Source organism: Biomphalaria glabrata, chromosome 5, assembly GCF_947242115.1.
Source record: "Biomphalaria glabrata chromosome 5, xgBioGlab47.1, whole genome shotgun sequence".
NCBI lineage: Eukaryota > Metazoa > Mollusca > Gastropoda > Planorbidae > Biomphalaria > Biomphalaria glabrata.
The window spans coordinates 2,333,533-2,347,458 of NC_074715.1; the positions used below are offsets into that span (position 1 = coordinate 2,333,533).

Below are 13,926 nucleotides of genomic sequence, written 5' to 3' on the forward strand. Positions count from 1 at the left end.
AGTTAGGCATATGTAATCACCAGGCACCGTTGCATTTTTACCCTTCTTTCTGCTGCTGTTGTTTATGGCATCTGCAATCCAAGACCCTTTCGTTATGCTCCCTCTCCATGAGAATCTATCCAGTGTCACTTCTCCCAGCTGCTAGTGTAATTTTGAAGAGCTTCATGTTGCATTTGCGTACATCTGTATACCGTAAAAGTGGGTACACTGTAAAAGTGGGTGACCACTGGCTCTCCTGCCTTCTGTTAGATTGCCACAGGGAATGTCTTGTTGAAGTTGGCCTACAAAATATGAATCAATAAAAAAAGTAACCAATTATTTAATTAAATAGTGGTTATTACTAAATTTAGTTGAATAAGGAAAATGGATCAACAAATTGATAGGCATGAATGTAAATGTGGAGTTCTTCCCCTAAAATAAGCTCTTTTTAATTTTTTTTTTTTAAATGTAATATTTATTTATTTTTTGTTTGTTTGCAGCTTCTTCTGCTAATGTGGGCACTATTGTTGGAAGTATTATTGCCATTATTATTGTTGCTGTACTGGTCGCTGTGGGAGCTATAATTTGGAAGTAAGAAAATTTTATGTCTTTGACATAGTTATGTTATAAAAGTATGACTTGATAAATCAGTAACTTAAAAAAAAAAATCAACATCTGTCAGCTTACAGAAATATCAATCTAAAACTAGTCCAGATATATTGTAATTGTTTTGTGCATTGTTGTTGCCAGGAGACAAACATTTAGCTGTCAAACGGACATTTTCAGGCTCCTCAAATCTTGTTACAGCTGAGATTTTCATTCTATCTGTCTGTCTGGTAAAAAGTTCTTAAACATTATTTCTCAGACATCCAATCTCAGATCAAGCTGAAATTTCGCACAAATATTTCTTTTAACTGTCAAAACAAGAACCTGTCAAAAAAATTAAACAATTAGTTAATTAACTTTTAGTAATTGATTATTTTGCTTTGGTATCCGACAAGGGAAAGAAATTGTACTATGTAGTGGTATAAGCTGAATTAATCCCCTTTATAGGTTGCCACTTTTAAGTTTGCAATTAACAATAGATAGCTAGAAAACCTTCTATTTTCATAAGCACTTCGCATAGTGGTTAGTATGTCAGCTTGAGGAGACCTGAGCCCTGAGTTTGAAATCAGGTCATTCCCTTTTTTTTTATGAATGCATTTAAAAGAGATATTATTGTAACATTCATTCAGATCCACCTTTCCTTCTCACACTATGCCTTTCTCAACTGGTCCAGACAAGAGATAGGATCATAGCATATTGAGAAAACTGTGGCCCACGGTTAACAAGGGTTTCATGTGGCAAGCACAATGACTAACTGCCTTTACTTTTCTCTAATTAATGTCATCTACCCATTAGAGCTCGGTGGACTCTGAGGCGCCAAAAAATTCCCAAAATTAAAACTCTGAGGCTTCACCAGGATTCAAACTGGGACTCCTGGTTCAGAATCCAAGCGCTCTACCACTCAACCACTGCACCTTCTACAACATATCTTAAATAATATACTTATATACTTTCATTTTGTTTTAAGATCAAATGGTTGGCACTGATGTTGTTGTTGTTTTTTTGGGTGTGGATTGATTTGACTTTATTCATCATATTATGCTATTAATATACGTGATTGTTTGATTTTAAGCTTTGTTTAGGGCTTAGAATTAGATGCTCTTCTAGATCATTTTTAAAATTTTAGAACTAAAAAATGACACTGTGTCAGGATTTTGTGTTTTTTGCCATCACAAAATAAATACAACACGACATTAGCAAAGACAGACACAATCAATTTTATTTTGTTCCCCTGGTTGTAAAATCATTAAATAGAAACTATCTTTTATAAACTTTCACATGTAATTTTTTTGTGAGTCTGATGTGAATGTATATTTTGGTTTTCTATAGTTATAATATTTTGTTTGGTATAATGCACATATTTTAAGACAAATTTCCTTATGGAAAATAAAGATTGATAATAATAATATTATTATTATTATTACCTAAATTTAGTAATTGAACTCTGGGTAGTTGGGCTATGTTTTATAACTCTCAAAAAATTCTTTTATAGCCTCCTTTGAGATTGAATAAATGGTTGCTGTATTTTTTTTTTGAATGCTTTTAAAGTTTGTATAATATTGATTAATGTTTAATTGACAGACGAAAGTATTATAAGAAACCTGACCTCTCGTCTCTTGAAGAAAGAGAATTCACCAGGCTGACCCCTGAAGATAGTATCACTGTTCAAGAGAAAGATTATACTAGTAAGTATGACGAAGCCCGTTTATCTTGCATATGCTAGAAAATCTGTTCCTTTCAGTTTTAATACATATACAACATTTTCTTTAAAAGTTGCTCACTCATGTTGAACTAACTGGTAAGGCTGCTAATATTGTTATTTTTAAAGTCAAGCTTAGTACTTCAGTTTTAGTGTGAAATAATGCTTTGTTCAAAAGATTTTAAAGGGGTTAAAAGGTAGAAATTTAATGATAAAGTATGTTAACTCTTTCAGTGCAAATAATTTTGATTGAAAAATGGAGTTTTCTGAAGCGAACAAAAATCTATAAACATCTTAAATTATTCAAGAAAATGTATTTTTATTAAGTTTAAATTTAGAAAAGAAAAAGGAAATATATTAAAAAAAAAATTCATTAAAAAAAAACAATTTACTTGAAGATTTACCCATTTCAAATTTACATTTAATCCATAATTATTGAAAAATCTCAAATATTTAAATTTCTTGGAATCCAGCGAAATAAACAAAAATAAGAGGAACCACTAAGACAATGTTGTCTTTTTTCTATAAATGAGTTATTCCTGCATCCAATTTACTACCAAAATAAAGAACAATCACCCTCACATCTGGAAAAAAAATATAAAAAATAGAGAAATAAAAAGTTTTACATAAAAAGATATGAAATAAATTTTATATACTAAGTTACTTACTGAGATTAATGTCACACTCACCTGTGCTAGCGAAGCTACTCCCTGAGAGTAACACTGCACTAAAAGAGTTAAACTACTTCTAAGAGAGCTAATAGCAACTCAATTTTTATTGTAACAACATCCTTCCTTACACTCCGTCCCATTCCCTAAAATGTAACAAAATCCTTCCTTACATTCCCTCCCATTCCCTAAAATGTAACAACATCCTTTCTTACATTCCCTCTCATTCCCTAAAATGTAACAACATCCTTTCTTACACTCCCTCCCATTCCCTAAAATGTGCTTGGTTGCTGAGTGGTAAACCGCTCGGCTTCTGAACCAAGGGTTTTAGGATTCAAATCCCTGCGAAGACTGGTTGTTTGAATTTAGGATTTTTAGGGCTCTCTGACTCCTATGGGTACCTGACATTAGTTGGATAAAGTAAAAGCAGTTTGTTATTTTACTGGCAGTATTTTTCTGTTGTTTTTAGCATTATATGTCCAGTCCAGCCCCATTTGTGTCTTTTGATTTCTTGCATTATGGTGTTTGCTGGGTTGTTTCCCACAGACTTTAGTAGGACTTAGACTTAGGTCCTCCAACACCATTTGACAAGCTGTTTCCACAAGGATCTGTCACTGGCAATGTCTGAAGCCTCCTCCCACCTTGTGTTTACTGTTTTGAGGTCCTCCATGAAAGTGTGGCACAAGTTATATGAGGATGTACATGTTTGCACTTTTCTCGTATTTGCCTCCATGTGTCATTGCAACTCTTGGTATGCGTAGTTCATTTTGTTGACAAACATGTCCCTCAAACCTCATGCGACACTCTGTCACAACCTTACTAAGTGTTGAACTCCCAGTTTGGTATAGGATTTCCTTGTTTGAGACCCAATCTATATAACTGACTCCCAAAATCTCAGCCAGTTAGATACAACTTATTTTATTGGATGAATTCTTTTTTTTTTTTCTTGTTTTAGGCACAGAACAAAATGGAGATGCAACTTACTGTAACTTCAATATTGCACAAGTGAATACAAAGATTGCAGTTGACAACCTAAACGATTACCTGCTGTCTCACAAAGATGAATTTCTTATTGAACAGTATAGAGTAAGTATTTGTTTTGTGAAATTACATTTACTTTGCTCTGTCTTTTGTAGCTGAATTATTAAGTGGTCAAGCCACCACTATCATCATCAAACTCCATTTGAGTGAGGACTTAGAGGTTCAAATCCTCTCCTGCAAAAGTCCCAGACCACAGATAACTCTAGGCTGCTTCAAAGGAATAATGAGGGAAAAATGTTAAGAGAGAAACATCATTTAAAATAATTGTGTGTTTTAAGGGGAGTACAAACATTGTTAATATAAAATTGTACTAAATCCTCTTAACTTGTATTACAAGCTTTATCAATAAATACACACAAACTCTATTTATTATAATGATAGGCTTACTAATTACATATTTAAAATATGGGAGCATATTATGATATAGATTTAGGCCTAAATGTTCTAATTTTGTGAAGTGATGCCATTTTGAAAAAGAATAGGTTATAAATTCTGCCCACCTTTTTTTTTTCTTTTTTAATTTAAGGGGATTTGAAAAAATGTTATGCACAGCGTCCTTTGATTATAACAATTTAGAAGAATTTGTATTTACATATACAAATTAAACCAAGCAAGTTTGATTGTTCACTCTATTCTTGCAAAAATTGTAATTAAAAACTTAGCTGGCATGTGCTTTATTTCAGAATTTGAGTATTTTGGTTTGAGGATTTATAAAACTTCTAAAACCTAAAAAATGTAAGTTTCAGGGTTTACTGGAAAAATAAGTGGCACCCCTGCGCTGCTGTCATGCATAGTGCATGTATGTCACAGTACAGTTTGAGATTTAGTGGTTTCCCAGACCTGTAGGGATGGTGATTAGCAAAGTTTAATAAAGATCAAAGTATACAAATTGAAGATGAGTAGACTGTCTTGGAAAGTTTTAGTTATAGATTTTATAAAACGTGCAGAAAATATAAATAATAATTTAATGTATAAAGCACTGTTAACAAACTACTGGATGGCTGCCTGGTCGTGCGGTTTGTGCGCTGGACTGTCGTTCGGATTTATAGACGGTCGAGGGTTCAAGCCCTGCCCGCTCCCATCCCCCGTTGTCCTGCGGGAGGTTTGGACTAAGAAGTAAACTATTATCAACTCTGAAGGAACATCTGAAACATGTAAAACATTTTACAAACAAACATAATGTAGGCTCAATGCACTTTGATAACATAACAGACATAAACACAAAAGTTAAAATGACAAACTAATCTAAACTAATGTTGAACAGATAGGTCTTAATGTTCTTCTTGAATGGAGTGAAGCATGTAGTTTGTCTGATCCATTTGGAGCAAGTCTTTGATTTATGCACTGAAAAAGCCTGCAGACCAAATATTCAACTAATCCAGTTGCTTCAGAATGGTATAATTTGTTTCTGTCTTTTCTTCAGAGTGTTCCAAAGCCTAAGAATGTGACAACAGATGTTGGAGTAAGTGAAGAGAATAGATTAAAGAACAGATACAAAAATATCTGTCCATGTAAGTTTTTTTTTCTATGTAGTAATTATAGCTATAGTCATTATAGTTACACCTTTTGTAAATTATAATTTTCTAAGAAATATCCACTTTAAAATATAGACTGTTTTTAGCTTAGCAAATAAGAATGTTCATCTATTTACAGAATTGGAAACTGGAAACTATATATCTGGTCATTAATGTAGACAAAAAGCATAACTTTAGAAAAAAGTGTATCCACTAGATGAGTTGCTTTTTTTGAAAACTAAAATATTAACAAATATTTAGTCACTTTGAGTCATTATTATTATTATAGCTTTTATATAGCGCTACTTTCATGCTTATAGCATGCTCAGAGCGCTTTTGGTCCAATCTCATTTGTGGACCAGTGGAGGGCGGAGGGTATCTAGGAGTTGGTTTTCCGTGCTGCCTTTAGGCGCTCAGTAAACACAACTCTGCTTGAGTTGGGTGTCGAACCTCGAGCCCCCTTCTAGGTTGCCAAGCCAAGTTCAAGCGCACTTGGCCTTTTGACCACGCTTCCCACCATAATCATAATCTTATCATAATCTTAGTATACAGTTAGGGAGTGAAATCTTTATGGTTTCTGCTTGTACCAATTTCCTTGGTTTTATATGTTTTAAGCATTTCTGACACTCTTTCAGAAATAATATTTTTTTGTTGTCCTAACCCATACCTAGATAGCAGGGGTTATAACTCTGGACTACTCACACATCTCAATCTTTACAAAAATTAGTTTGTGGAAGCCAAGCCTATCATCATCTATCCTTTGCTCTAGCTCTGTTGTTGGTATCTTTTCTAAGGGTGTGACCAATCCATCTCCACTTCCTTACTAAGATCTGCACCTCTATATTTTTCTGTCCACTCATCTCCCATAGTTTGGTGTTTTCTGTTTATAACATTAAAAAAAAAAAGTTAAATAACCTTATTGAGGGATATATAAAACTATTCTATATACAAATACATTTCTATGTAGATGATCATTCAAGAGTTCATTTAATGATAAATACAGAGAAACAGGAAGGAGATTATATCAATGCTTCCTACGTCAGAGTAAGTATCAAGTTTATCCTTTGAAAAAACAAACTGTAAGTCTCTTTGATCTTATAAGTTTCTATACTTATTCCGTTTCATTGCAAAGGTTAAAAAAAAATTGGCTTTATGTAAGTATTAATATTCGAATAACAAGTCCTTGACAATTATGTAGGATCATTAATATTTCATTAAAGTTGGCATTGACATTGCATTTTCTATGGACTTAATTAACAAAAAAATAATTTGTGGTGGATTTATAGTTTAGGATTGAACCATAAATAAAACCAACAAATTCCAGTTCGAATTTTGACTGGAGCAAAGTTCTGTTTGCTAAGCACCTAAAGGAAGTCTTTCTCTTATATCTCCTCCGCTGGTCCACAAAAAGAGATTGAATCATAGCACACTGAGTATGCTTTAAACATGAAAGATGTGCTATATAAAAGAAATAAAAATAAAGAACAGCAACTATAAGCAGTTCATTTTTCTTTACTTTGGGCAATTTTTTTTATAAGAAAAGAAAGAAACTATCATTCAACTTATATTTTAAACTAAAGTGAACTAGATTTGTTGAACTACTCAATGAGAATCTCTTTAAAGGTGGTAATTATTGCTTTAAGAAAGTGTGTATCAAATTTCATACATATTAGTGTTATTCTTTGGGAATAGGATCACGAACATTAAATGCATTTTTAAAACAGTTGCAACAAAGACAGTAGGCTAAATTTTTTTATTTTTTTCCAGGGTGACAGCAATGATGTCAAATTTATAGCAGCTCAAGGTAAGATACAATCTCAACTATCATTTTATAGATTATCAAGTATCAATATATAGATTTTAAAACATCATTTTATAACAAAGACAACACCAAAACTCATATATAAGTAATGTTAACTTTAGCTAGATTAAAAAAAAAAGTTGTTTTTTTTTGTTTTAATGCACTTTGTTAAGTGGACCTTTTAAATGAAATAATGAAGTGAAAAAAAACCAATTATAAAAATTAGCAAGTTTATTTCAGCAGTTTTAAATAGTGATATAATAAATATTGCGTAGTAACCTATTGAAACACTACAAGAAGACATGTCTTGATCCCAGGCTTTATTGAACAAGAATGACAAAACAGTTCACGATAACACAATACACACACACAAGCTGACCTGGACACCAAGACATTTTGACACATAAGAACAGATCAGTTCATAATACACAACAAGAACATAAATACACTACATATTGCAATGTTTTGAATAGTTAAAGACACATTCTTTGTTCCATATGATAGGACAAATAATTTTCTTCCCTTGTGATATTAGAGCATGGAATGGATTGCCTGAGTCAGCCAGGAAAGCCAGTAACTTGGCAAAGTTTAAGTCATTGATTGACATGCATGACTAGATTGACCTAGGGACACCCGCAGGGTGTAATCATCTTCTTTTTTGAAGCCATCCATCCCAGTGGCGCTACAGCCCATGGAGGGCTCTGGCCTGCTTTAACACATCCTTCCATTCAGATCTCTCCTGGGCCTTTCGTCTCCACGCCCTAACCCCAAGCTGCTTCAGATCTGCTTCCACGTCATCTATCCATCGCATTCGGGGTCTGCCTTTGGGTCGCCTGCCTTTTGGTTTTTGCCTGTATACGATTTTCGCCCCTCTGTTGTCTGACATTCTTTCAAGGTGACCTGCCCAACGTAGTCTGTTCTTTTTTATTTCGTTCACTATTGGTGGGTCTTCATATAATTGATATAACTCATGGTTAGTGCGTGTCCTCCACCCTGTTTCATCCTGTATGGCACCATAGATTTTCCTAAGGATTTTTCTTTCCCAAGTGTTAAGTAAATTTTCAGATGTCTTTGTCAGTGTCCAGGTCTCACTTCCATACATCGCTGCTGGTCTTATTATAGTTTTGTATATTATTTTCTTGGTTTTACTTGAAATCATTTTGCTCTTAAGTAGATGGTGGGTGCTATAAAATGCCCTGTTGCCTGCTGCTATTCTTTCCTTTATTTCTGTTAGTAGGTCATTTTTGAAATTAATAGTACTTCCTAGATATTTGAAAGTTTGGACCTTGGGGGAGCTACCACCTTCTACCAAGCGCGTCCCCAGGTGGCGGATAGGGGAAAGACCCTTAGATATAAGGGTTAGCTGTGAATAGCAAATAAACAGCCGCGGACCAACTGGTTTGCAGTCATGGAGGATGAGGTGAAGTATTCCAGTGGTTAGAATATTTACTAAAAACATCTCAGAAATCCAGGGAAATGATTGCAAAAAGCGAGTATAGGGCGCTCTAACTCTAAACCCGGGTAGATGAAACCCGTTAGCTAGGGATAGCAGTTCATCTAGGAGAAGAAAACTCCGAAAATAAACACCTGCTGCCTTGCAGATGATCTTGGATGATCAAAGGCTATGGGAGCACACCCAGAAAGAAAAGCAGGCTGAAGTCGGAGTCAATGGGCCTCCTGGCGCATAACACATTGACACGCAACCTCATCTATGTTGGAGTTCAGTAACGATTCTAATAGATGTGGCGTCCTGCCTGTGGAATCCCGCCGCGCAGGTAGGGGGCCGGGCTCTCCGCCTCGAAGGAGCCCACACAAGCGAGCTGGTGGTTCTTCTATCTCTGCCTGTGGAGCCAGGAGCAGGGACAAGAAAGTAAATACTACTGGCCAACACTCCAAGACCAAAAGTCTAAAAATCTTACAATGGAACGCAGAGGGCATCCAAAAGAAAAAAGAAGCTCTAAAAATATTTCTGCATGAGAAAGAAATTGATGTAGCTTGCATCCAAGAAACTCATTTGAACAGTAATCTTCGTTTCTCCATTAGAGGCTACACCTGCATCAGACAAGATAGAGAAATCAGACCCAAAGGAGGAATCCTCACCCTCATTAAAAATGATATCCCTACCACAGACATAACTATGCCCAACTCCTCAGAATCAGAAATAATGGGAACTAAGCTAATTCTCCCAGATGGAAATATTAATCTATTTAACTGCTACTTCCCACCAGACAAGGAAATAGAGATTGACCACATTCAAATACCTGACCAAGAAGACTGTCTAATCTTAGGAGATATGAATAGTCACTCTCAGAGCTGGGGATACCCAGACCTAAATGCCAGGGGAGAAGAAATTGAAGAATGGCAAGCAGAGAACAGACTTATCTTGCTAAATAAACCTGAGGACAAACCAACCTTTTTTTCAAGAGCCTGGCTAACATCAACCACTCCAGATCTAGCCTTTGCAACAGACAACTTATCCAAAAAGTGCACTAGAGAAGTTGCAGACCAGCTAGCCACCAGCGATCACAGACCCATATTGATCAGTATCGATACCTCCTTCAAAATATCAGAAAACTCCACCATCCCCAGATGGAACTACAAAAAAGCCAACTGGCACCTATTCTTAAAGCTCACAGACCTATATACAACTTCAATAAACTGCAAATCAAATCAGGTTAATAAGTCATTCTCAGCTTTCTCCAAAGCAATACTCTTAGCAGCTAAGGAATCAATTCCTAGAGGAGCAAGAAAAGATTATATCCCCAACTGGTCTGATCACCTTCAACAACTCCACAATGCCACTATTGAAGCCAGAAACACAGTAGAAAATAACCCTTGTATAGAAAATAACATAAATCTAAAAGCAGCTAACGCAGTTTTCAGGAAAAATTACCTTTCCGCCATGAGGAAAAGTTGGCACGAAAAAACAGAACAACTAAACGTAGATAGAGATGGCCACAAACTCTGGCGTATAGCCAAATGTCTCAACCAGGAAGAAAACAGAACAACTCCTATAGTAATAGAAAAGGACAACAAACCCCTGAAAGGCCAAGAAGCAGCAAATGAATTCATTAAGTTTTTCCAAAGCGTAGGACAAATACAAATTAATGGAAGTAGAAATAAAGATGTAAACTCAGAAATCCAAGATAAATTTAAAGAAAACAATCCAGCTTACTCCTTGGGAATGACCACTAATCTTAAAATGAAGGAACTAGATGAATCCCTAAAAGCCCTCAAACCAAAACAAGCCCAGGGCCCAGACAAAATATCAAATGACATGCTTCTTCACTTGGGTCCTCAAGCCAAAAGAAAACTGCTACAATTATTCAATGCTAGCTGGAAATCTGGCAGAATTCCAAACATCTGGAAAAAAGCCATTATGATCCCTATACTAAAGCACGGCAAGCCAAGAAATAAACTGGATAGTTACCGTCCCATCAGCCTCACTAGCTGTACTTGCAAACTGATGGAAAGAGTGATAAATAGAAGGCTGACATGGATCCTTGAGTCAAATAACCTACTCACTGAAGCCCAGGCTGGCTTTAGAAAAGGCAGATCAACAGAAGATCAAATTGCCTTCATCACACAAGAAATAGAAGACGGCTTTCAAGAAAAGAAACCAACAACAATTGTGTGGGTTGACTTAGAAAAAGCATTTGACAAAGTCTGGGAACAAGGTCTCTTGCTCAAGCTAATCCAGCATCACATATCCCACAGAATGTACAACTGGATAAAGGAATACCTAAATAATAGAAAAGCCTTAGTTTGCATGCAAGGACAAAGAAGCCACACAGTGGGTATAAAAAATGGTGTCCCCCAAGGAGGAGTCCTATCCCCAACACTTTTCCTAATATTCATAAACGATCTAAATCAAAACCTACCCAAAAAAGTTAAGAGCAGCATGTATGCAGATGACCTTGCCTTAATTAGCACAGAAGAATATGTAGGAACATCGAAATTTCGATTACAAGATGCTCTTGATAAACTCAATAATTGGTCCAAAGACTGGGGCATGTCCATTAACACAAAAAAGACAACATATACCATATTCTCACTGTCAACAAAACAACAAACAATAAAATTAACATTAGATAAGGAAGCTTTAGGAAAAAATGACAGCCCTACTTATCTTGGAGTCACCTATGACCCGAGACTAACCTGGAAAAAACAAATAGATAAAACACAGAGTAAAGGCATCCAGAGACTATCCCTCTTGAAAAAACTAGCTGGCACAGATTGGGGAGCAAATCACAACATCCTGAAAAAGACCTATACCAGTTATGTAAGACCTGTACTAGAATATGGTGCCACAGCATGGGGCTCAGCAGCCCAAACCAACCTTAGAAAAATAGACAAGGTTCAAAATATTGGTCTAAGGATAATGACAGGAGCAATCAAAACAACACCCATAAGAGCTATGGAGGAAACTGCTGCCCTGATCTCTCTGGATGAAAGAAGAGAAATAAAAATCCTTTCCCAATTCACAAAATTGGAAACCTTGGAGAGGCACCCACTCAGAACAAAAATCCACAAAACTGGCACAAAAAACCGTCTCAAAAGGACCAATTTCATACAGGAATCTCTAAACCTAAAAAAGAAACACCATCTTGAAAAAATTACTCTGGAATCCTCGATACACTATAATGAATCTCCACCCTGGGACGAAAGCCCTCTTCCTACTATAAGGGACCATATTGAAAACATAAAAAGAAAATCTGATTACAGACCAACAGAGCTCAAGGAAATAGTGAACTGTTTTCTACATACCAATTACCCTAGCAATCAGTGGATCAGAGTTTACACGGATGGCTCATCCCATAAAGCCACCACAAATGGAGGAGCTGGAATACTTATCGAATGGCCAGATGGAGGAAAACTAGAAAAATCCTTTGCAACTGGAGAGCTCTCTGACAGTCACAGAGCAGAAAGGGAAGCACTAGCACTAGCTGCTACCATGCTAGCAAATCATCCAAGTTCCCCTCACAGTCAGATTGTCTTTCTAACAGACGCAAAAACAACCCTCCAAAGCCTGCAAAACTCTGATTCCCCTTATATTAAAAACCTCAGAACAGCACTCACAAAGCTCAACCACAACAGCAAAAAAACTGTTATTCAATGGATTCCAGCTCACATACAACTAGCAGGAAATGAGAAGGCTGACACACTTGCCAAGAGTGGGAGAACAAACTCACAAGTAAACTCTGCACTCTATCCAGAAGAAATGAAGAAATTAATTGTAGATAAAATAAATGAGAAATGGACGAGCTCCCATCCAAATCACAAGAAAGATGATGCTTACTATAAGCTATCCCGACAAGACCAACGTCTAATCTTTCGACTCAGGACCGGACACAACAGAATGCGGCAACACATGTTCCGGAAGCTCAAAATTGGAACCAGTGAAATCTGCCCATGTGGAGTATCACCAGAAAATGCCGACCACGTCCTCCAAAACTGCTCTCTCTACCAAGAGGCCCGTATAAGACATTGGCCCCAAATCACCCCAATAGAAAGAAAACTATATGGAGAGCTCCCTGATTTGGAAACCACTGCGCAGTTCATCTCATGTATTGGTCTAGTCATATGAACACTCCAACATAACAATGAGAACGATGAAGAAAGAAGAAGAATGAAAGTTTGGACGTTTTCAAATTCGTGGTCTTTGATTTTGATATTTTGTCCCTCTGTTTGATTGTCTCTTGTCATTGTGATGTACTTGGTTTTACTGTCATTGACCTCAAGTCCTGCTGGTCGAGATGCTTCTTCTAGTTGTATGAAGGCTCTAGCGATGTCAGAGGTTTCTTTACCCAATAAGGCAATGTCATCGGCATAAGCAAGGTATTGTAGAGGTTGGCTGTATATCGTCCCTGTTGGTTGTGAACCCATGTTTTCTCTCCTGAAGTAGTTAGTAATAGTTCCCCTTGTGTTTATGTGTATATTTCTTATAACTCTCTCCAGTGTTAAATTGAAAAGCATGCAGGAAAGTGCGTCTCCTTGTCTTAATCCTCGTTTAATCCTAAATTCCCGTGAGTGTTCTCCTTGTATTATGACTTTGCTTTTTGAGCTGTTTAATGTCATATGTATAAGTCTTGTCAGCTTATTGGGTATTCCAAAATCCTGTAGTGTGTCATATAGGTATTTCCTTCTGATACTGTCATAAGCCATTTTATAGTCTATAAAGAGTTGGTGGATTGGTATGTTGTATTCATGGCATTTTTCTAGTATACATCTTAGTGTGAAAATGTGGTCGGTTGTGGATTTGTTGGGTCTGAAACCACATTGGTAGTCACCTAAGATTTCTTCTGAATATTTTCCAAGTCTCTTAGTTATAAGCCTAGACAGTATCTTATAAGTCACATTTAGTAGAGAGATTCCTCTGTAATTACAGCACTTTAACTTGGATCCTTTTTTGTGTATTGGGGTTATAAGAGCCGTTTCCCATTCTGTTGGTATTACTTCTTCTTCCCAAATTCTTGATATTAGTCTGTGTATTTGGGAATGTAAGTCTTTCCCTCCATATTTAATTAGTTCTGCTGTGATTTGGTCCTCTCCTGGTGCTTTGTGATTCTTCATGGTCCTAATTATTTCTGATGTTTCAATGAGTGTTGGAGAGTTCAC

At 36.2% G+C, this 13,926-nt stretch overlaps 1 protein-coding gene across 1 annotated transcript in view; it reads left to right on the forward strand.

The window, feature by feature from the left end:
- Positions 1 to 472: 472 nt before the first annotated feature.
- LOC106069489 (receptor-type tyrosine-protein phosphatase alpha-like) overlaps positions 473 to 13,926 on the forward strand; it is a gene marked incomplete at its 5' end in the record, with an annotated part of 32,736 nt that continues 19,282 nt past the window's right edge. The window contains 6 exons of the mRNA XM_056028556.1: positions 473 to 570; positions 2,167 to 2,270; positions 3,908 to 4,038; positions 5,417 to 5,504; positions 6,475 to 6,551; positions 7,275 to 7,311. Coding sequence (XP_055884531.1) covers positions 473 to 570; positions 2,167 to 2,270; positions 3,908 to 4,038; positions 5,417 to 5,504; positions 6,475 to 6,551; positions 7,275 to 7,311 — 535 coding nt within the window. The remainder of the gene's footprint in view (positions 571 to 2,166; positions 2,271 to 3,907; positions 4,039 to 5,416; positions 5,505 to 6,474; positions 6,552 to 7,274; positions 7,312 to 13,926) is intronic.